This window comes from Pelophylax lessonae, assembly GCF_965119305.1.
Source record: "Pelophylax lessonae genome assembly, chromosome: 7".
NCBI classification, from domain to species: domain Eukaryota; kingdom Metazoa; phylum Chordata; class Amphibia; order Anura; family Ranidae; genus Pelophylax; species Pelophylax lessonae.
Window position 1 is genome coordinate 296,086,853 of NC_138774.1, and position 22,527 is coordinate 296,109,379.

The following is a 22,527-nucleotide window of genomic DNA, read 5'->3' on the forward strand; positions in this document are numbered from 1 at the left end:
TCCACGTATGTCCACCTTGAAGGTGACCCTACATAAGATACAGATGGTGTCCAAACTTTTGATGATCCATCTGGACAGCGTAGGGTTGGGCTGCGCTGGGCTGGACAGCGTAGGGTTGGGCTGCGCTGGGCTGGACAGCGTAGGGTTGGGTTGGGCTGGGCTGGACAGCGTAGGGTTGGGTTGGGCTGGACAGCATAGGGTTGGGCTGGGTGGTCAAACATTTGATTGTCCTTTTTGATCAATTAAGTTATTTTATAAATAAGTATCCTTAGAATCAAATTTAACAAGGGTTGCTGTTGGTGCTTGGAGTTGACTAAAAGCTAAACATCAACCAACCTGACGAAGGACCATCAAAAGTTTGCCTTGGTTAAAAGTTCACGTATATCCACCTTGAAGGTGACCCAACATAAGATACAGATGGTGTCCAAACTTTTGATAATCCCTTTGATCAGTTAGGTTGTTTTATAGATGAATACGTATGGAAGAATCAAATTTAACAAGGGTTGCTGTTGGTGCTTAGGGTCGACTAACAGCTAAACATCAACCTCTATAACGAAGGACCATCAAAATCTCCTTTAGGGCCATCTTTTAAGATGGACACACGTGAACTTTTAACCAAGGGGCACACTTAGCTGTACACATGTCTAATGAAATGCATACGGCCATGGAGGTTGACATTTTAGTTGTTGAAACCCTTGCAACTAAAGGCGACCCTACAGGAGATACAGATGGTGGCCAAACTGTTGATGGTCCTTTTAAACAAATAGGTTATTTTATAAATGATTAAGTATCTAAGAATCAAATCTAACAAGGGTTGCTGTTGGTGCTCGGGGTTGACTAATCGCTAAAAGTCAACATCCATGACTGTCCTATACGAAGGACCATCACAAATTTGGCTTGGTTAAAAGTTCTCGTATGTCCACCTTGAAGGTGACACTACGTAAGATACAGATGGTGTCCAAACTTTTGATGATCCCTTTGACCAATTAGGTTATTTTATAAATAAGTATCTTAAGAATCAAATTTAACAAGGGTTGTTGTTGGTTCTTGGGGTCGACTAATGGTTAAACCTCAACCTCCATCACGAAGGACCATCAAAGTCTCCTGTAGGGCCACCTTTAAGATGAACATATGTGAAATTTTAACCAAGTGGCACACTTAGCTGTACACATATGTCTAAAAATAAAATGCATACTGTCATGGAGGTTGAAATTTAGTTGTTGCAACTTTTATTCAGTTATTTAAAAAATGTATATCTAATAAATCTAACAAGGGTTGCTGTTAGTGCTCAGGGACTACCAACAACTAAACGTCAACTTCTATGACAGTATATGTTTGATTAGACACATGTACAGCTAAGAGCGGTCCCTTGGTTAAAAGTTCACGTATGTCCACCTTGAAGGTGACCCTACATAAGATACAGATGGTGGCCAAACTTTTGATGATCCCTTGGATCAATTAGGTTATTTTATAAATGAATAAGTAACTTAGAATCAAATCTAACAAGGGTTGCTGTTGGTGCTTATTGTTTACTAACGGCTAAATGTCAACCTCCATGCCTGTCCATCAGGAAGGACCTTTAAAAGTTTGGTCACCATCTGTATCTCCTGTACGGCCACCTTTAAGATGGGAATACGTATTAACCAAGGGGCCACAATTTGCCCTTAGATCGGGAATAGAGGGGAAATCTTCTAATGTGGACACTTCTTACAGTAACAACTTAATTTCCCTAACTTCCTTACTCAACTCTAAGTTAGGGTTTTAAGATGGGACTTTTAACCATGGGGCCACATATAGCTCTACACATATGTCTAATAAAAATGTATACTGTCATGGAGGTTGACGTTTAGTTGTTGGGAGTCCCTGAGCACTAACAGCAACCCTTGCTAGATTTAATTCTTAGGTTATTTCATAAATTAAAAAAAAAAAAATATATATATATTACATCTCGCAAGGTTTGCTATTAGCAGGGCCGTCTTTAATATTGATTGGACCCTCGGCAAATTTTTTCATGGGCCCTCCCGAATCCATTTATCAGCTATTTGCAGACAGTGCGGGCTCAAGGGGCAGCTGCTTTGGGCCCCACAACAATGACTGGGCCCGGGGGGCAGCTGCCCCTTTTGCCCTGTGTTAAAGACGTCCCTGGCTATTAGTGCTCAGGGACTACCAACAACTAAACGTCAACCTCCGTGACAATATAATTTTTTATAAGACCTATGTGTGCAGCTAAGTGTGGCCCCTTGGTTAAAAGTCCCATCCTAAAACCCTAACTTAGAGTCGAGTAAGGAAGTTAGGGAAATTAAGTTATTACTGGAAGAAGTGTCCACATTAGAAGATTTCTCCTCTATTTCTGTTCTAAGGGCAAATTGTGGCTCCTTGGTTAACATGTATTCCCATCTCCTGTTCGAAGGGTGACTCAAAATTATGGCCTCTTGGTTAACACGTATTCCCATCTCCTGTTCGAAGGGTGACTCAAAATTATGGCCTCTTGGTTAACACGTATTCCCATCTCCTGTTCGAAGGGTGGCTCAAATTATGGCCTCTTGGTTAACACGTATTCCCATCTCCTGTTCGAAGGGTGGCTCAAATTATGGCCCCTTGGTTAAAAGTTAAATTATGTCTATCTTATAGGTGGCCCTACAGGACATACAGATGGTGACCAAACTTTTCATGGTCCGTTGTGATAGACTGTCATGGTGGTTGACGTTTAAGTAAACAATGAGCACCAACAGCAACCCTTGTTAGATTTGATTCTTAGATACTTAATAATTAATGAAATAACCTAATTGATCAAAAGGACCATCAAAAGTTTGGACACCATCTGTATCTTATGTAGGGTCACCTTCCAGGTGAACATACATGAACTTTTAACCAAGGAACCATACTTGGCTGTACACATATGTCTAATCAAACCTTTACGATCATTGAGGTTGACGTTTTAGTTGTTGGTAGTCCCTGAGCACTAACAGCAAAATTTGTTAGATTTAAATCTTGGATAATTATTAATTTATGAAATAACCTAAAAAGAGTCAGGGTCTAACAACAACTAAATGACAACCTCCATGACAGTATGCATTTTATTAGCCATATGTGTACAGCTAAGTGTGCCCCTTGGTTAAAAGTTAATGTGTGTCCATCCTAAAGATGGCCCTACAGGAGATTTTGATGGTCCTTTGTGATGGAGGTTGATATTTAGCTGTAAGTCGACCCCAAGCACCAACAGCAACCCTTATTAAATGTGATTCTTAGATACCTATTCATTTAGCAAGTACCCTAATTGATCAAAGGGATCATCAAAAGTTTGGACACCATCTGTATCTTATGTTGGGTCACCTTCAAGGTGGACATACGTGAACTTTTAACCAAGGCAAACTTTTGATGGCCCTTCGTCATGTTGGTTGATGTAGCTTTTAGTCGACTCCAAGCACCAACAGCAACCCTTGTTAAATTTGATTCTTAAGATACTTATTTATAAAATAACTTAATTGATCAAAGGGATCATCTAAAGTTTGACCACCATCTGTATCTTATGTAGGGTCACCTCCAAGGTGGACATACGTGAACTTTTAACCAAGCCAAATTTTTGATGGTCCTTCGTGATGTTGGTTGAGGTTTAGCTTTTAGTCCACTCCAAGTAAGGAATTGAAACTGGAAGAAGTGTCCACATTAGAAGATATCCCCCCTATTCTTGTTCTAAGGGCAACCCAATTTTTTAGATTTCCTCTCACATTTAGTCCTATGAAGATGATTGAAATAAAGAGTTAATGTCCCGTATCTGTATGCGGAGCTAGATATGATGAGGGTGGCCTCTCACACAATTCCCATGCCAAGTTCCTCGGAAAGTTAGGACAGGAACTGCAAGGCCAAGGCTGCGAATAAGCTGGAACCAAAGACTTGAACTTGGGATTGCTTGTGTCAAGTAAACAGAAGCACAGCAGTGAGGGCAACCAGGATACACCAAGTCCGGTAGAGGTTGGTCGCTTTGCCCCGAATAGAAAAGGTTGAGTAGTTTTATGGTCTAAGGTGCTGGTGGCACGGCACAGTGTACTTTTTATTTTTAACACTTAAAAAAATGTTAATTATTCCAAATATAACAGCTGGGAAATGAGGGGACTCCCATCCTATAAATGTTTTATGGACACCGGGAAGTCCTGGAAAAGAAACCTCCCCGGGTTTTCAGCATATATGTTTACATAATAAAGGCATGACGACATTTACCATAGTTAATGTTCTACCTAAGATATGTATAGAGAGAAAGTGGTGGAAAACCGATTGCAACAAAACAGGTTTTATGTTCAGTATAATCGGATGGGGTTGGGAGGATCTGTCCAGGTAACGGGGAGAGCGCCAGTCCAGAAGTATTGATCCAAATCAATGTTGATGTTGCATTCATGACCAAAGCTAACCCTTTTTGGGGTTTCCAAGGGGCCCTTCTTCAGGGCTTAGGATTGCCAAGAAGGGCTTCTAGCTGATTAGGATGAAGGACTTGGAGAAAAAACATATTCCAGGAAAACATCTTCCAGGTCTGGCATTGTGCGGATTTCAGCCCTCCCTTGCTTTCTTAAGGTAGACTCCCCAAAAGACACCAAAGGATGTCAATTCACTTTGCATGACCCAGATGCCTTGTAAAAGATGGCGTGGCATCATTACTGTCCTGCATATAGCCCGAGCAGAGCTGTAGGAGGAGCCCTGCAGGTTCCACCCATTACAGGCTGCCTGCAGCAAACTACAGGAGGGGGTGGAAATAAGACCAGTCACCCTGCACAATGCGAGATCAGAGCTGTGGGAGGGTACCCAAAAGGCTCCACCTACTGCAAGCTGCCTATAGAAAACCACAGGAGGCGGTGGAGACAAGACCAGTTCCCCTGCATAAGGAGAGAGAGCAAAACTGCGGGAGGGGTCCAGTAATGATCACCTGATATAGAAAACGAGAGGAGGGGGCGGAGACAAGACCAGTCACCCTGCAAAATGAGAGATCAGAGCTGTGGGAGGGGACCCAAAAGGCTCCACCTACTGCAAGCTGCCTATAGAAAACCACAGGAGGGGGCAGAGATGAGACCAGTTCCCTGCACAAGGAGAGAGAGTAGAGCTGCGGGAGGGGTCCAGTAAGGATCACCTAATACAGAAAATGACAGGAGGGGGCGGAGACGAGACCAGTCACCCTGCACAATGAGAGAGCAGAGCTGCAGGAGGGGTCCAGTAGGCTTCACCTATTACAGAAAACTAAAGGAGGGGGTGGAGGCGAGACCAGTCCCCTGCAGAAAGAGAAAGAGCAGAGCTGTGGGAGGGGCCCAGTAGGCTCCACCCACTACATAAAACTACAGGAGGGGCAGAGACAAGACCAGTTCCTCTGCACAAGAAGAGAGAGCAGAGCTGCAGGAGGGGCCCAGTAGGCTTCACCTATTACAAAAAACTACAAGAGGGTGTGGAGACAAGACCAGCCACCCTACACAAGGAAAGAGCAGCAGTGGGCGGTCTTTATTACAGGAAGTCTCACACTGGATTACTGCACAGATCTGGAAGGAATACACCAATCACACAGAAATTCATATCCTCTGCAGACTGTGGAGGTCATCTCTCTGTCACTCTGCTCTCTCCTTCTATCAGCACACTGCTTGTTAGTATATGAACACTGCAGCACAACTGATTGGCACCTTGTGCTGCTTCTCCCTCCTTCAGTCTGAGCTCTGCTGGACGCAGACTGGAAGAGAATGCTATCAGGTCAAATTCAGGTGCTTGCGTTGCTTTTTTTTTTTTTTTGTTTTTTTTTTGTTTTTTTTAAAAGAAAAAAGTACAGAGTTTTATTAATCATTATCTTTTTATATCTGCCTTCAGTTTAGTTATAAAATCTGCGGCTCACACGGGTTAACTTTGCAGGATTTCTTGTCGCTGACAATGTCTCTCTCCAACAGGAAGTTGCGCTGGCACAGCTTCCAGAACTCGCATCGGCCAAGCCTCAGCTCTGCGTCCCTGGAGATTAACAGACAGTCCGCCGCTCAACTCAACTTACTGCAGAAGCTGTCCCTGCTGAGACTCACCGCCATCATGGAGAAATATTCTGTGCCCAGCAAGCAGGGGTGGGCATGGTGAGCCGTCCTTTTCCCTTTCCCAGCTGGTGTATCCAAATACCAAACATGTGCTTCTCCTATCACCATCACAGAAACACTCCTAAACATATAGATCATAGCTGCCAACTGTCCTGTTTTTGCCGGGACAGTCCCGGCAAATAGGACCCTGTCCCGGGTAATTTACTCTGCTACTTTGGCCTTAAGTTTGAAATTCCCTTTTCAATTTCCTCTAATTCTCTCTTTGTTGAGTAGACCCTATAATCTGATAAGTAGGCGGAGATTAATTATGCGGAGTGGGTGGAGCTTCATGGAAGTGGGTGTGGTAAGTAATTGATAGCTGTGCTGCAAAGTGTCCCTGGAAATTTTTTTCAAATGTCGGCAACTATGATTTACTCCTGCATCCACCTCACTGCTAAAAATAGATATTCCTGCATCCATCCCACTGCTAAAAATATATATTCCTGCATCCATCCCACTGCTAAAAATATATATTCCTGCATCCACCTCACTGCTAAAAATATATATTCCTGCATCCACCTCACTGCTAAAAATATATATTCATGCATCCTCCTCACTGCTAAAAAATATATATTCCTGCATCCATCCCACTGCTAAAAATATATATTCCTGCATCCATCCCACTGCTAAAAATATATATTCCTGCATCCATCCCACTGCTAAAAATATATATTCCTGCATCCACCCCACTGCTAAAAATATATATTCCTGTATCCATCCCACTGCTAAAAATATATATTCCTGCATCCATCCCACTGCTAAAAATATATATTCCTGCATCCATCCCACTGCTAAAAATATATATTCCTGCATCCACCTCACTGCTAAAAATATATATTCCTGCATCCACCTCACTGCTAAAAATATATATTCCTGCATCCACCTCACTGCTAAAAATATATATTCCTGCATCCACCTCACTGCTAAAAATATATATTCCTGCATCCATCCCACTGCTAAAAATATATATTCCTGCATCCACCTCACTGCTAAAAATATATATTCCTGCATCCATCCCACTGCTAAAAATATATATTCCTGCATCCATCCCACTGCTAAAAATATATATTCCTGCATCCATCCCACTGCTAAAAATATATATTCCTGCATCCACCCCACTGCTAAAAATATATATTCCTGCATCCACCCCACTGCTAAAAATATATATTCCTGTATCCATCTCACTGCTAAAAATATATATTACTGCATCCATCTCACTGCTAAAAATATATATTCCTGCATCCACCTCCCTGCTAAAAATATATATTCCTGCATCCATCCCACTGCTAAAAATATATATTCCTGCATCCATCCCACTGCTAAAAATATATATTCCTGTATCCATCTCACTGCTAAAAATATATATTCCTGCATCCATCCCACTGCTAAAAATATATATTCCTGCATCCGTCCCACTGCTAAAAATATTCCTGCATCCATCCCACTGCTAAAAATATATATTCCTGCATCCATCCCACTGCTAAAAATATATATTCCTGCATCCACCCCACTGCTAAAAATATATATTCCTGCATCCACCTCACTGCTAAAAATATATATTCCTGCATCCACCCCACTGCTAAAAATATATATTCCTGTATCCATCCCACTACTAAAAATATATATTCCTGTATCCATCTCACTGCTAAAAATATATATTCCTGCATCCACCCCACTGCTAAAAATATATATTCCTGCATCCATCCCACTGCTAAAAATATATATTCCTGCATCCACCCCACTGCTAAAAATATATATTCCTGCATCCACCCCACTGCTAAAAATATTCCTGCATCCATCCCACTGCTAAAAATATATATTCCTGCATCCATCCCACTGCTAAAAATATATATTCCTGCATCCACCCCACTGCTAAAAATATATATTCCTGCATCCACCCCACTGCTAAAAATATATATTCCTGTATCCATCTCACTGCTAAAAATATATATTCCTGCATCCACCCCACTGCTAAAAATATATATTCCTGCATCCATCCCACTGCTAAAAATATATATTCCTGCATCCACCCCACTGCTAAAAATATATATTCCTGCATCCACCCCACTGCTAAAAATATATATTCCTGTATCCATCTCACTGCTAAAAATATATATTCCTGCATCCATCCCACTGCTAAAAATATATATTCCTGCATCCATCCCACTGCTAAAAATATATATTCCTGCATCCACCTCACTGCTAAAAATATATATTCCTGCATCCATCCCACTGCTAAAAATATATATTCCTGCATCCATCCCACTGCTAAAAATAGCTATTCCTGTATCCACCCCACTGCTAAAAATATATATTCCTGCATCCACCCCACTGCTAAAAATATATATTCCTGCATCCGCCCCACTGCTAAAAATATATATTCCTGCATCCACCTCCCTGCTAAAAATATATATTACTGCATCCATCTCACTGCTAAAAATATATATTCCTGCATCCATCCCACTGCTAAAAATATATATTCCTGCATCCACCCCACTGCTAAAAATATATATTCCTGTATCCATCTCACTGCTAAAAATATATATTCCTGCATCCATCCCACTGCTAAAAATATATATTCCTGCATCCATCCCACTGCTAAAAATATATATTCCTGCATCCATCCCACTGCTAAAAATATATATTCCTGTATCTATCTCACTGCTAAAAATATATATTCCTGCATCCACCCCACTGCTAAAAATATATATTCCTGCATCCATCCCACTGCTAAAAATATATATTCCTGCATCCATCCCACTGCTAAAAATATTCCTGCATCCACCCCACTGCTAAAAATATATATTCCTGCATCCACCCCACTGCTAAAAATATATATTCCTGCATCCATCCCACTGCTAAAAATATATATTCCTGCATCCACCTCACTGCTAAAAATATATATTCCTGCATCCACCTCACTGCTAAAAATATATATTCCTGCATCCATCTCACTGCTAAAAATATATATTCCTGTATCCATCTCACTGCTAAAAATATATATTCCTGCATCCACCCCACTGCTAAAAATATATATTCCTGTATCCACCCCACTGCTAAAAATATATATTCCTGCATCCATCCCACTGCTAAAAATATATATTCCTGCATCCATCCCACTGCTAAAAATATATATTCCTGCATCCATCCCACTGCTAAAAATATATATTCCTGCATCCATCCCACTGCTAAAAATATTCCTGCATCCACCCCACTGCTAAAAATATATATTCCTGCATCCATCCCACTGCTAAAAATATATATTCCTGCATCCACCTCACTGCTAAAAATATATATTCCTGCATCCACCCCACTGCTAAAAATATATATTCCTGCATCCATCCCACTGCTAAAAATATATATTCCTGCATCCATCCCACTGCTAAAAATATATATTCCTGCATCCATCCCACTGCTAAAAATATATATTCCTGCATCCATCCCACTGCTAAAAATATATATTCCTGCATCCACCTCACTGCTAAAAATATATATTCCTGCATCCATCCCACTGCTAAAAATATATATTCCTGCATCCATCCCACTGCTAAAAATATATATTCCTGCATCCATCCCACTGCTAAAAATATATATTCCTGCATCCATCTCACTGCTAAAAATATATATTACTGCATCCATCTCACTGCTAAAAATATATATTCCTGCATCCATCCCACTGCTAAAAATAGATATTCCTGTATCCACCCCACTGCTAAAAATATATATTCCTGCATCCATCCCACTGCTAAAAATAGATATTCCTGTATCCATCTCACTGCTAAAAATATATATTCCTGCATCCACCCCACTGCTAAAAATATATATTCCTGTATCCATCTCACTGCTAAAAATATTCCTGCATCCATCCCACTGCTAAAAATATATATTCCTGCATCCACCCCACTGCTAAAAATATATATTCCTGCATCCACCCCACTGCTAAAAATATATATTCCTACATCCATCCCAAGTGTCACAAATAGGCCTGGTCTTTAAGCTTTAGTTAAAGCCAGTATATGGTCTGAAATGGGTTTTGTAGTAATTTGTCTGTTGGCGCCCTCTAGTGACCAGAAATGAATTACCCAGCGCACAGCACCACTTCAGTTGTCTTTGTAGTTTTTTTTACTGAAAAATGTGTTTGCTATGTAGGTAATTTTTATTTAATCTTCAAAATACTTTGCCAAATATTTGCTACAACATTGCAGAGATCCATTCACCCCATTTATAAAGCAGATCTGCTGTACATGAGTTAGACATGCGCCGGGGTAAATTCGTTACATCTGCTAGCTTTTCGTTTTTTTAAGTTTGGCTTTTGTGATGTCCGCCGGATGTGAGCGAATGTCAGCTTTACTTCATTTTTATTTATTTTTTCTAATGTGTGTTCTTATCATTCTGTGACACTAGGACGGTGCCCAAGTTTATGAAGAGGTGTAAAGTCCCGGACTACAGAGGACGAGCAGTGTTTGGTGTCCCACCGATTGTCAACGTGCAAAGGACGGGTCAACCACTTCCGCAAAGCATGCAGCAAGCCATGCGCTATATCCGCAGCCAGTGCTTGGATCAGGTACTAATGGGGGCTTATAGGGCCTCATTGGGGGGGGGGGATTGCAAAGGTGTCCTTGTAGTGTGTCTCCCCCAGTACTGCAAGGGTTACATTTGTGTTTCTGTCTAGAGCAGTGGTCTCCAAACTGCAGCCCGGGGGGGGGGGGGGGGTGCTCCCAGTGATACAAGGAACTGTTCCTTTCTACACCAACAATGGCACACTATTACCCCCCACTGACACCAATGATGGGGGCATTATTCATCCCACTGACACCAATGATGGGGCACTATTCCTCCCACTGACACCAATGATGGGGCACTATTCCTCCCACTGACACCAATGATGGGGCACTATTCCTCCCACTGACACCAATGATGGGGCACTATTCCTCCCACTGACACCAATGATGGGGCACTATTCCTCCCACTGACACCAATGATGGGGCACTATTCCTCCAACTGACACCAATGATGGGACACTATTCCTCCCACTGACACCAATGATGGGGCACTATTCCTCCCACTGATACCAATGATGGGGCACTATTCCTCCCACTGATACCAATGATGGGACACTGTTCCTCCCACTGATACCAATGATGGGACACTATTCCTCCCACTGACACCAATGATGGGACACTATTCCTCCCACTGACACCAATGATGGGGCACTATTCCTTCAACTGACACCAATGATGGGACACTATTCCTTCAACTGACACCAATGATGGGACACTATTCCTTCAACTGACACCAATGATGGGACACTATTCCTTCAACTGACACCAATGATGGGACACTATTCCTCCAACTGACACCAATGATGGGACACTATTCCTCCCACTGATACCAATGATGGGCACTATTCCTCCAACTGACATCAATGATGGGACACTATTCCTCCCACTGACACCAATGATGGGGCACTATTCCTCCCACTGATACCAATGATGGGGCACTATTCCTCCCACTGATACCAATGATGGGGCACTATTCCTCCCACTGATACCAATGATGGGGACACTATTCCTCCCACTGATACCAATGATGGGACACTGTTCCTCCCACTGATACCAATGATGGGACACTGTTCCTCCCACTGATACCAATGATGGGGCACTATTCCTCCCACTGACACCAATGATGGGACACTATTCCTCCCACTGATACCAATGATGGGGCACTATTCCTCCCACTGACACCAATGATGGGGCACTATTCCTTCAACTGACACCAATGATGGGACACTATTCCTCCCACTGATACCAATGATGGGACACTATTCCTCCCACTGACACCAATGATGGGGCACTATTCCTCCAACTGACACCAATGATGGGACACTATTCCTCCCACTGATGCTAATGATTTTTTTTTATTTTCGTGTCTTCGCTCTTTTGGCTTTTCGTTCTTTCTGACAATTTTTGTACGCATTCGTCAAGAGTCTTTGGTTCATTCGGATGCTCCCGAATGAACAAATAAGCCAAATTTGGTCCCAAACCATAAGAAAACAAATTGCATGTCTAGTTAAAAGTCAAATGGCTTTGTGTGCCATTAAGAAGGTGATTGGCTATACCTGATTGAGTTTAGAAGTCATTTTTAGGAGGGGGGGGTGAGCCTATTTTGAACTCTGATTTTGGATTTTTTTTTTTTTCCTGACATGGTGTTCTATCTTTCAGTTGGATGGTAGAAGTTGCAGCTGGATAAAACAAAAACTGTGTCTGGCTTAATTTCAGGCCGCAAAGAAACATAATGTGATTGTTTTTCTATACCCACTGTAATTGTGTAACGATTACCACCAGTCCCAAACCACCCGGCACCATGGAATTGGGTTCTGGAAATGTGACTCATTCATCGATTCTAAAAATGCGTCTTGTTGTTGGTCTCTAAGGTGGGAATCTTCCGTAAGTCCGGGGTGAAATCTCGCATTCAGGTTCTGCGACAGATGAACGAGGCTTCTCCTGACAATGTCAGCTATGTGGGGCAGTCGGCGTACGATGTGGCCGACCTGCTGAAGCAATATTTCAGAGACCTGCCGGAACCCATCTTCACCAGCAAACTGACGGACACCTTCCTGCAAATTTACCAATGTGAGTGCACTCCCCCCCCCCTCCCTCCTCCATTGGCACTGCTTATAATTCGTTTTAGGTGTGTCTTTGATAACTGCCGGGAGCTATTATTATTCCACTTCTATCCCTTCTCTAGATGTGCCCAAGGAGCAGAGACTGCGAGCGGTGCAGGCAGCGATTCTGCTGATGCCGGATGAGAACCGAGAAGTTCTGCAAACATTATTGTATTTTCTGAGTGACATTTCCTCCGCTCAGGAGAACCAGATGACTCCTGGGAACTTGGCCGTCTGCCTGGCTCCATCCGTCTTCCATCTGAATATCTCTAAAAAAGAGACGCATTCTCCTCGGTGAGTTTTATCTCTGGTCTGATGGTCTTCCAGTTCTTACAATTTATTAAATTCATAACTGTGCTGGTACCAACTACAAGTGTGGGAACTAAACTGGTCTTTATGGAGCTGGAAGAGCAAATGGCCTTCACCAAATTTGTTTCTGTAATGGTCTACAATGTCTTTGTATGAAGTATTAACAGGACCCTTCTCTTGGAGATACCTGAACTCCATCATTTGGAGGGGGTCCATGTAATTTTGGTCATATAACAGGTGTACTTGACAGGTGTCATACTTTTGGCCTTAGTGTAGTTTCCTAGGTTCCTCAAACCTGAAGAAACTACTTAGATGAGTGGTGAAAGGTCTTCCACAAAACAAGTCCTTCACTTGGGGACACCTGAACTCCATCATTTGGAGATGGGAACGTGTACTTTTGGCCATAGAATAAGAGTGATGGGCAGGTGTCTTATTTTTATCCTTTAGTGTAGTTTTCTTGGTCCCTCAAGCCTGAAAAAAAGCACCTGAACTCCATAATTTGAAGGGACCACCTACTTTTGGCCATATAACCAGTATATTGGACTGGTGTCTTAATTTTGGCTTTTGTGTAGATGCCTTGGTTCCACAAATCTAAAGAAGTTACTTGGACAAATGGTCAAAGGTCTTCTACAAAACAAGTCCTTCATTTGGAGACCCCTTAACTCCATCATTTGGAGGGGGTCCATGTACATTTGCCCATATAATAAGTGATGGACAGCTGTTTTCCTTTTAGCCTTAGTGTAGTTTCCTTGGCTCCTAAAACCTGAAGAAGCAACCTGGACAAGTAGTGAAAGGACTTCTGTAAAACAAGTCCTTCATTTCGAGACCCCTGAACGCCATCATTTGGAGGGGGTCCATGTACATTAAGGCCAAAAGTAAGACATGTGTCCATCACACCTGTTATATTGCCAAAACTACATGGACAATTGATGGAGTTCAGGTGTCTCCAAATGAAGGACTTGTTTTGTAGAAGACCTTTGACCACTCGTCCAGGTAGCTTCAGGTTTCAGGAGCCAAGGAAACTACACTAAGGCTAAAAGTAAGACACCTGTCCATCAAACTTATTATATGGCCAAAAGTACACGGATCACCTCCAAATGATGGTGTTCAGGTCTCTCCAAATGAAGGACTTGTTTTGACGAAGACCTTCACCACTCATCCAAGTAGGTTTGAGGAATCAATGAAAACACACTAAGGCCAAAAGTGAGACGTGTTCATCACACCTGTTGTTGTTATATGGCCAAGCGTAGGTTCCTCAAACCTGAAGAAGCTACCTGGATGAATGGTGAAAGGTTTTCCACAAAACAAGTTCTATGTTAAGTGATTTTCCCAAAGATACAGCATTTACTGCATGAGGCTGCATGTTTGCTTCCCCCACCCCACCTCCTATCACTGAGGTCCTCCACTTGAAGGTATTTTATGCTTTTCTATTTTGTTTTAACTTGCCTTTTGATTCCTTCTGGCTGGTCATGTGACACACTTGGCTCCTCTTCCACCTGTGTTTTCTTGGGCAGTCCTGGATGATGCAGAGAACTGCGCTGCCCTCTGGACACTGTTACTGCAGAGTACCTTTTTCAGGGGGCGTGGCCTTGACACCCTAAATTCCCAGTCTTTCCTCAGTATTCTGGGTTGAATTACTTCTGAGTGTCATTCAACTCAGCAGGCTAAGGGCATCTTACGACCAATAGGAGGTACTGTGGAAGACATCTTCAGGATAACGTGAGTATTGCAGCCTAGATTTGGGGGGGTTTCTCATGGTTGGGAGTTTCTCATGGTTGTGGGAAGTCCTGGATGATTCAAAGGACCGTGCCAACTTCTGCATCAATGCACTGTGAGTGTAGGATACCGTGTTTAGGGGGTGGGGCCATGACACCCTACATTCAGTCTTTCCCCAATCTTCTTGGTTGAGTTACACTGGGCATCATCCAACCCAGAAGGCTGAGGGCATCTCGTGGCCAATAAGCAGTACTGTGGGGGATAACTTTAAGATAAAGGTGAGTATTGCAGTTTCGCGTTAAGGGTTTTCTCACTATTGTGGGTTGTCTTGGATGGTGCAGAGGACTGCACTGCCCTCTGCATCCATGCACTGGGAGTGCAGGATTACGGTGTTCTGGGGGTGGGGCCACAACACCCTACTTTGTCATTCTTCAGTCTTCTGGGTTGAGTTACACTGGGTGTCATTCAACCCAGAAGACTGAGGGCATCTTGTGGCCAATAACAGGTACTGCAGGGGACAACTTTGGATTAAAGGGGAGTATTGCCTCCTGGAGCTGAGATTACCATTTTTCTATTTCTAGTTTTCCATATTTTGTTATTTAATAGACCCATATTTATTTTTGGGATAGTACAAGCTGCACTCTGTGCTATACTCTTGCGTTTATTTTCTAATTGCTACCATAAGTTCTATTCATATTTGGCTCCGCAAAAACACAGCTTTCAAGATGTATGAATGTATTAAAATAAATGCTATAAGCAGTAAGCCGCTATAAAGAAATGTTTCTGTGCCCCTACAGGATCATGCATAGAAGAGGAACATCTGGAAAACCAGATCACAAGGATCTCAGCGAGAACTTGGCGGCAACTCAGGGATTGCTTCATATGATCACCGAGTGCAAGAAGCTCTTTCAGGTGACTGTATAGAATTGGCCTTATATTCAAAGTCTAATCAGACAGCATGCAATTTTATATGAAAAGCTTCAGGCATCTCGGTCATAAATTCAAAATCCATTCCCAAATTAATTTAGTTAAACTTCAGGCAGACAGGACTGGGAGCTTACCTCTGGAAGAAGACCAGAAATGGTTCAAACCAATTCAAACCAATATGTTCAAATGTAAACCTATAGCACTCCTATGCTGACCTATGTATATTCTGTTTTATAGGTCCCCCATGATATGATGCTCCAGTCCCGGAACTCTTATATAGCTGCCGACACTCAGCCCCTGTCTCTGGAGGACTTGTGTGTGAGCCCAGCTGGAGAGAGCAGGGATTTCTCTTCCCTTCTGGACAGCAGCATCCACAATCTTATCCAGGAATCTTCAGAACGGTTTAGAGGGTGGACAGCCATGCCCGGCCCAGAGCACACAGAGCTGTCCAGTAAGAAGGTGAGACTTTTAAAGCTTGGGGACCTGGGTGGCTCTTGTAGTGGGGCCCTTGTGTTCTGTCAATTGATAATGGTGCAAGAAGACATCAGGAGAAAGTGATTGGGTGGCTTTGTTTCTTTTCTTGGTCACCTCGTTGTTTTATAATATTCTGAAGGCCACATTGAGAATATAACTATTGTATTGCAAATGTGTCTAAAGCCATACCTTGTTTTGAACAGAAGGATAAAATTCCTCTCTGGGAGATTTCCCTTCACCTCTGTCCTGGGTAACACTGTAGGATGTAAAAGGAAAGATCTCCAAAAAATGGGGGAAATCTCTCCCCTCCCTCCTAGATGGCTGTCCCTGTAACAGGTGTCCCTAATCTAAGATTTCCACTGTTCCGGAGATGGCTGTAAAATTTTGCTTTCCAGCCTTATAGGGAAATCTTTTGATCAAAACCTCGCCCCTGTATACAAAGCCAGCTCCATAAAGACATGATGTGACCAGTTTGGTGTGGAGGAACTCAAGTGTCCTGCACAGAGCCCTGGACCTCATCCCTACTGAACACCTTTTCAATCAAATGGGTGCTAGTCAAGTCTTCTCATCCAATATCAATATCTGACCTTGCCATCTTTAGAATGAATTGGAATGCCGATTTGTGAGCCAGGTTTTTTTTTTTTTTTTTTTTTGGCGCCCAACGTGGGGCTTGATGTGTGAGCCAGGCCTTCTCCATCATCAGTCCCTGACCTCACAGATGGGCACAAATTCCCACAGACATCCTCTAAATTGTTGTGGAAAGGCTTCCCAGAATAGTGGAGGATGTTATAGCCACAAAGGAGGGCAACTCTATATTTATAGCCATGAGGGGAGGGGGCAACTCCATAAAAATGGCAGTGGTTTTAGAATGGGGTATCAAACAAGCTCATAGGTATGATGGTCAGGTTTCCACCTCTTGTTGGCCATATAGCAGGGGTTCTCTAGAGCAGGGATTCCCAAACTACGGCCCTGCAGCTGTTGCAGAACTACACATCCCATGAGGCATTGTAAAACTCTGACATTCACAGACATGACTAGGCATGATGGGAATTGTAGTTCCTTAACAACTGCAGGGCCGTAGTTGGGGAATCCCTGCTCTAGAGGTTGCTAGGGGTTCCCAATGACCACAAGTCTAAAGAGCATTCTTCCTCAACCAGGGTTCCATGGAGCTCTAGGGTTCCTCCAGAGGTTGCTAGAGGTTCCATGAGCAATTTCTGCCTCAGATAAGTTCTTACTGACACCATTGATCCTTTTAACTTTCTGTAAGGGGGTCATTCTTTCCAATGACCACAAGTGTAAGAAGCATTTTTCCCACTGGCCCCTCACAGTAATGTATCATGAGTTGTAGATCTAGTCCTTTTTAGAAGAGGTTCCCTGAGACCGGGTTCCTCTGTGTTGAAAAGATTCAGAGAGGTTGATAAAGTGTATGACGGAGCTGCACAATCCAATAACTTTAGAAAAAGTTAATTTTGGAAATATATAGCTTTAATAGTAAAATTTGTAAATGAGAGTAGGTATTACAGATGCTTTTAATCAAATGTCTTTGTAGGCTGGTGACGGGAACCCTTTACGTCTATGGAAGGTGTCCACGGAGGTTGAAGCTCCACCAAGCCTGTTACTTCATCGTGTTTTACGAGAGCGCCACCTATGGGACGATGACCTCCTGCAGGGCCGAGTAGTAGAAGCCTTGGAGCAAAATACAGACCTGTTCCACTATGTGACGGACAGTATGGCTCCGCACCCAAGGCGGCAGTTCTTAGTCCTGCGGTATGTATAAAACCCAACATGGTCCTTTTGAAAGACGTAAACCACCCGATCAACAGAAGTCTGGCTTTTGGCTAGAAGTCCATGCGCCTGGTGGGGGGGTCATATAAAAGTGTATGTCCAGCTAAGGCCTCATGCTCATGAATGTTTATCAGTTCCTGTGGGCCGAAATGTAAAAACCCCGATGCTTTCCTGCACCTAGGGAGCCCCAAATGCCATTAAAGTGCCTATGCATTGCTATATTGGGGTAAACGCCCATTGTTTCTGCATCACTGTTTACCCATGCATGCGTGTAAGGTATTCTTTTCTCCCAAATACGAAAGTGGTACATTGGGGGGGAAACCCTGAATACGCAAGCACTAGAAAACGCTGGTGCAGAAGCCTGAAAACCTGGGTACGGCTACGTTCAGCTGGTTATTGCCAGACAAGTATTCTAATTCTCTGTATCCAAACGAATGCTTTGTAAGGTCTCGACCATTAATGTTCTAACAAAACCTCTTCCATTTTCATTCTCCTGAGTAACCTTTCCTTCTCTTTCTTTCCTGTATAGGAAATGGCGCACAGACCTTCCCAGGGGTGGGTGCGTTTTAGTATCCACGTCCGTGGACCATGCCACAGGCCAACCAGAAGAGGGGGTTCAAGCCATGATTGTCAGCTCACAGTATTTAATGGAGCCTTGCGGAATGGGACGAACCAGGCTAACGTACATTTGTAGAGCGGACCTAAGGTAAGGTTATTGAACAATTTCTGGTAAAATTAGCTAAATAATATTCCAGGGTTGTCTACATTTTGGAGCGAAAAAGTTGGTGAGGCTCCATTTGTCATTAAATGGTGAGAGGACCCCATTGCTTTTTATTGAGGAAAAGACGTGCAAAGTGTAATTTAATTTATCTGATCAACCCCCCCCCCCCCCCTCCAAGGGGAGAGAGGGTCTTAAGAAGTCCAGCTATATAGGAAGCAGTAAGGGCGCCACGCCAATAGTCAAATCAATCATTTATTAAATGGTGGAAAAAAGGTGGTCAACTTATTTTGGGGTTTTGCACTCTTCCCCTGTCATCAGAGCTACAACAAAGTAAGAAAATCTAAAAGAGAAATTCAATTAGAATTTTTATCTACTTCACATCTGGGAAAAAATGGTAAAATCCAGGTAAAAATCATAATTTTTTTTTTTACAAAAAAATTACTCAGAACCCCCAAACAGAACTAATATATATAATATATATATATGCCATTCCAGGAGTGTGCATTTTACATGTTGGGTATCTATTTACTCTTCATAAATTCATCTTTTATACTTTACCAAAAAATTACTTTACCAAAAAATTGGGTTATATATTATTATATATGCATTTAAATTGAAAAATTGCTGCGTAAATATTGTGTGACATAAAAACAAAAAATTGCATTGACCGCCATTTTATTCTCTAGGGTCTCTGCTAAAAAAAAAAAAAAAAATATATATATATAATGTGTGTGTATATGTTGTCTACATTTTGGAGCGAAAAAGTTGGTGAGGCTCCATTTGTTATTGTGTGTGTATATGTATTTTTTTTTTTTTTTTTTTAGCAGAGACCCTAGAGAATAAAATGGCGGTCAATGCAATTTTTTGTTTTTATGTCACACAATATTTGCGCAGCAATTTTTTTTAAAGCAAAAATATACTTTAATTTTAATGCATATATAATAATATATAACCCATTTTTTTGGTAAAGTATAGTAGATAAATTTATGCAGAGTAAATAGATACCCAACATGTAAAATGCGCACACTCCTGGAATGGCGCAAAACGATTAATTACAATCTCCATGGGCGATGCGTTAAAAATTATTCCAGGATCCCTGTTTAGACTTACAGAGAACGTCTAGCACTTCCCTCACTCTGATAGTCGTGGCAATACCCTTGCATGTCTTGGTGTGAACACAGTTTACATATATATGCGTTCACTTCTGCATGCAAGCACAAGGGGATGGGGGGTGCTTTAAAGACGGTGTAAATAACATTTCTCTATCGCTCATTGACAGACGTAGTCTTCTTGATTCTCAAGAGCTGGGTTATGTTGTCTCCGCAGGAGTAGGACTAGGCAGAAAGACAAAACGTTCTGGCTCCACCTTAGGGGCAGTCCCTGAGGGTATATCCTCCCTCTCTCTGCTACAGGGAATCAGTTTTTTTCTGTCTAGTCAGGAGTAAGGACCTAAGTTCCTTGCTGGGATCTTTTGGTCCTGGCAAGACTTTTTTTCTTTAAGAAAAAGACATTTTTTAGGTAGTTTTCTCCAGTGTTTTTTCCTGTGAGATCTTCAAGCAAAAATGCCGGACTGGGCGACACTTGTGGTCACCCCAGCCGGCCTACGAGCGCGCGCAGACCATGGCATTGCGCTTGGTCGGCCGCGACATATTCAAGTAAGTATGCGGGGCCGGGCGACGGGCTGGATGTTGAGATCCAGTGGTCACCCCGGTTTCTGCCTACGAGCGCGTGCAGACCAGAGCTCCGCGCTGGGTCGGCCGCGACGGAGTCCCAGTGAAGGGACTGACTTTGCGAGTTAAAAGTCTCGCTTGGACGCCAGGTACCAGAGAGTCGAGGCGTCCACAAACCCCCACCCCGGTGGAAAGGGTATTGTGAAGAGAGGGTGCCTGTCGGTTCGGTATGGTGAGTAAACGTTCCCTTTTTTCCTCGTTATGAGGCAGTATATATTATGGGCCCCTCCATATATGGTCAGTATATATCTGATACTTACAAGTCCCCCTTGTAATACAGCATGTGTTTGTGGGAAGTGGACTTGGTTCAAGAGCTAACACTCTACCCAGCAGACTGTAACATTACAGCAGACATAGGAGGTATAATCCTACCTTATGTGCAGTGTATATCTGTAGATCCATATGTCACCTCTTAGACAGAGTGCAGGTGGATGTGCTGGGAAGACGATATCGGTGGTCCGCCGCCATCTTGCCGTAGACCGAATGCATGTATGTCCTCAGGTCACGCCGGCCGCCATGTTTTTGGAGTCTTATGTCTCTTCTATGGGGGCGGCCATGTTTTGTGAGCCCAGCTACCTCGTGGAGGGCTGGGAACGCCGGAAGGCGTACACAGGGGGCGGAGCCACGCCTTCTGCCCGGGAAAAAGCAAACAGCTCCTTCCAGTCTGTGTAAGACAGACGCTGACTGCAGTTTGTTGGAAACTGCACTGCATCGGTTGGTGAGCCTTGGGGGTCCCTCTCTCTCTCTCTCTCTGGGATCGAGAAGCAGGTACTCTGAGGGGCGCTATTGCGCTAGGGGGAGACACACAAAAAAAAAAAAAAAAAAGTTTTTTTGTTTTGCTGGCAAAGGTGTCCTGTATTAACATGGACCCTGCCACTCATGTATCTCCTCCGGATCCCCTCGAGGGGTCTGCGGGATCCTCCAGCACCCCATTGACAATTGAATCTTTGTCAGCTATTATGGAAACTTTTGTGTCCCGGGTGGAAGTGGCTTGTCAGGGACAGGGCGCAAGAAAGCGACCCCCGCCTAACCCCTTATTATCTGAAACCTCGGATTCAGACTCTGAGCCTATTTCTGCAGTTGCAGGTACTTCATCTGGTATTGGTGTCTCGGGTCCTGTCTCTTCAGACAGTGAGGAGGATGTTTCGGCATCCGCCATAGCCCGAGAGGAAGCGTTGGTAAACGCACTCATTGTATCTGTTCAAGAGACCTTAAGGTTACAGGGTATTCCATCAGAAATAGCTGAAACTGAGATCCCTTTTGGGACTAAAAAACGCATCAAAGTGGCGAAGGTTTTTCCATTGCCCAAATGTTTGGCAATCCAATCGAAGAAGAATGGCGTCTGCCAAAACGCACTTTTAATATTTCTAAACGCATTGGCAGGCGTTATCAGTTTGAGGAAACCCTTATTAAGAAATGGACAGAACCACCTGTGGTGGATTCACCTATTGCTAGATTGAATAAAGCCACGGTTATTCCTTTAGAAGACGCTCCGTCTTTTAAAGATCCAGTGGATCGCAAGATAGAAGCTATGTCTCGCACCATGTTTTCCTTGATTGGATCAGCTTTCAGACCAATAATTGCTATTGGTCTGGTTTCGCAGGCTGTAACTGAATGGACCAAGTGGTTACGCCGGGACTTAGAAGAAGTCCCTCAGGCGGTATCAGATTTGTTGGAACAAATGATACAGGGGTTACAGTTTGTATGTGATGCGGCGTTAGACGCCACTCCATTTATGGCGCGAGCATCAGTCTCAGCAGTGGTTCTCAGGCGTACACTGTGGCTAAAAGGTTGGTTAGCCGACCAAGGTTCCAAAAAAGCATTGGCTAATATCCCCTTTTCAGGAGAGCGTCTATTTGGAGCCAACTTAGATGAGATCATTAAGGATCTCACCGGTGGAAAAAGCACCTTTTTACCGCAAAATTTTAAAGGTAGAGGAACTCGTCAAAGACGAGGGCCTTCTTTTTCTGCTCACAAGAGGTTTTTTCGTCCAGCGGGTGAAAAAACTAAGTCCTCCAAAGCTCCTGCAGGAGGCGTCAGGGGTCGTTGGTCGGGCAAGCAAAAGCCCGCCCCCTCCAGACCTGAAGATAAACCATCCAAAGCCTGAAGGTGCTC

At 43.1% G+C, this 22,527-nt stretch overlaps 1 protein-coding gene across 2 annotated transcripts in view; it reads left to right on the plus strand.

Annotated features, from left to right (window-relative positions):
* The window catches only part of STARD8 (StAR related lipid transfer domain containing 8), a 164,959-nt gene that overhangs the window by 127,604 nt on the left and 14,828 nt on the right, over window positions 1-22,527 (plus strand). For both annotated transcript variants that reach the window (XM_082263529.1, XM_082263530.1), the window contains exons 6-13: window positions 5,913-6,086; window positions 10,491-10,650; window positions 12,520-12,718; window positions 12,834-13,044; window positions 15,573-15,687; window positions 15,940-16,161; window positions 17,726-17,943; window positions 18,491-18,667. In XM_082263529.1, coding sequence (XP_082119655.1) covers window positions 5,913-6,086; window positions 10,491-10,650; window positions 12,520-12,718; window positions 12,834-13,044; window positions 15,573-15,687; window positions 15,940-16,161; window positions 17,726-17,943; window positions 18,491-18,667 — 1,476 coding nt within the window. The remainder of the gene's footprint in view (window positions 1-5,912; window positions 6,087-10,490; window positions 10,651-12,519; window positions 12,719-12,833; window positions 13,045-15,572; window positions 15,688-15,939; window positions 16,162-17,725; window positions 17,944-18,490; window positions 18,668-22,527) is intronic.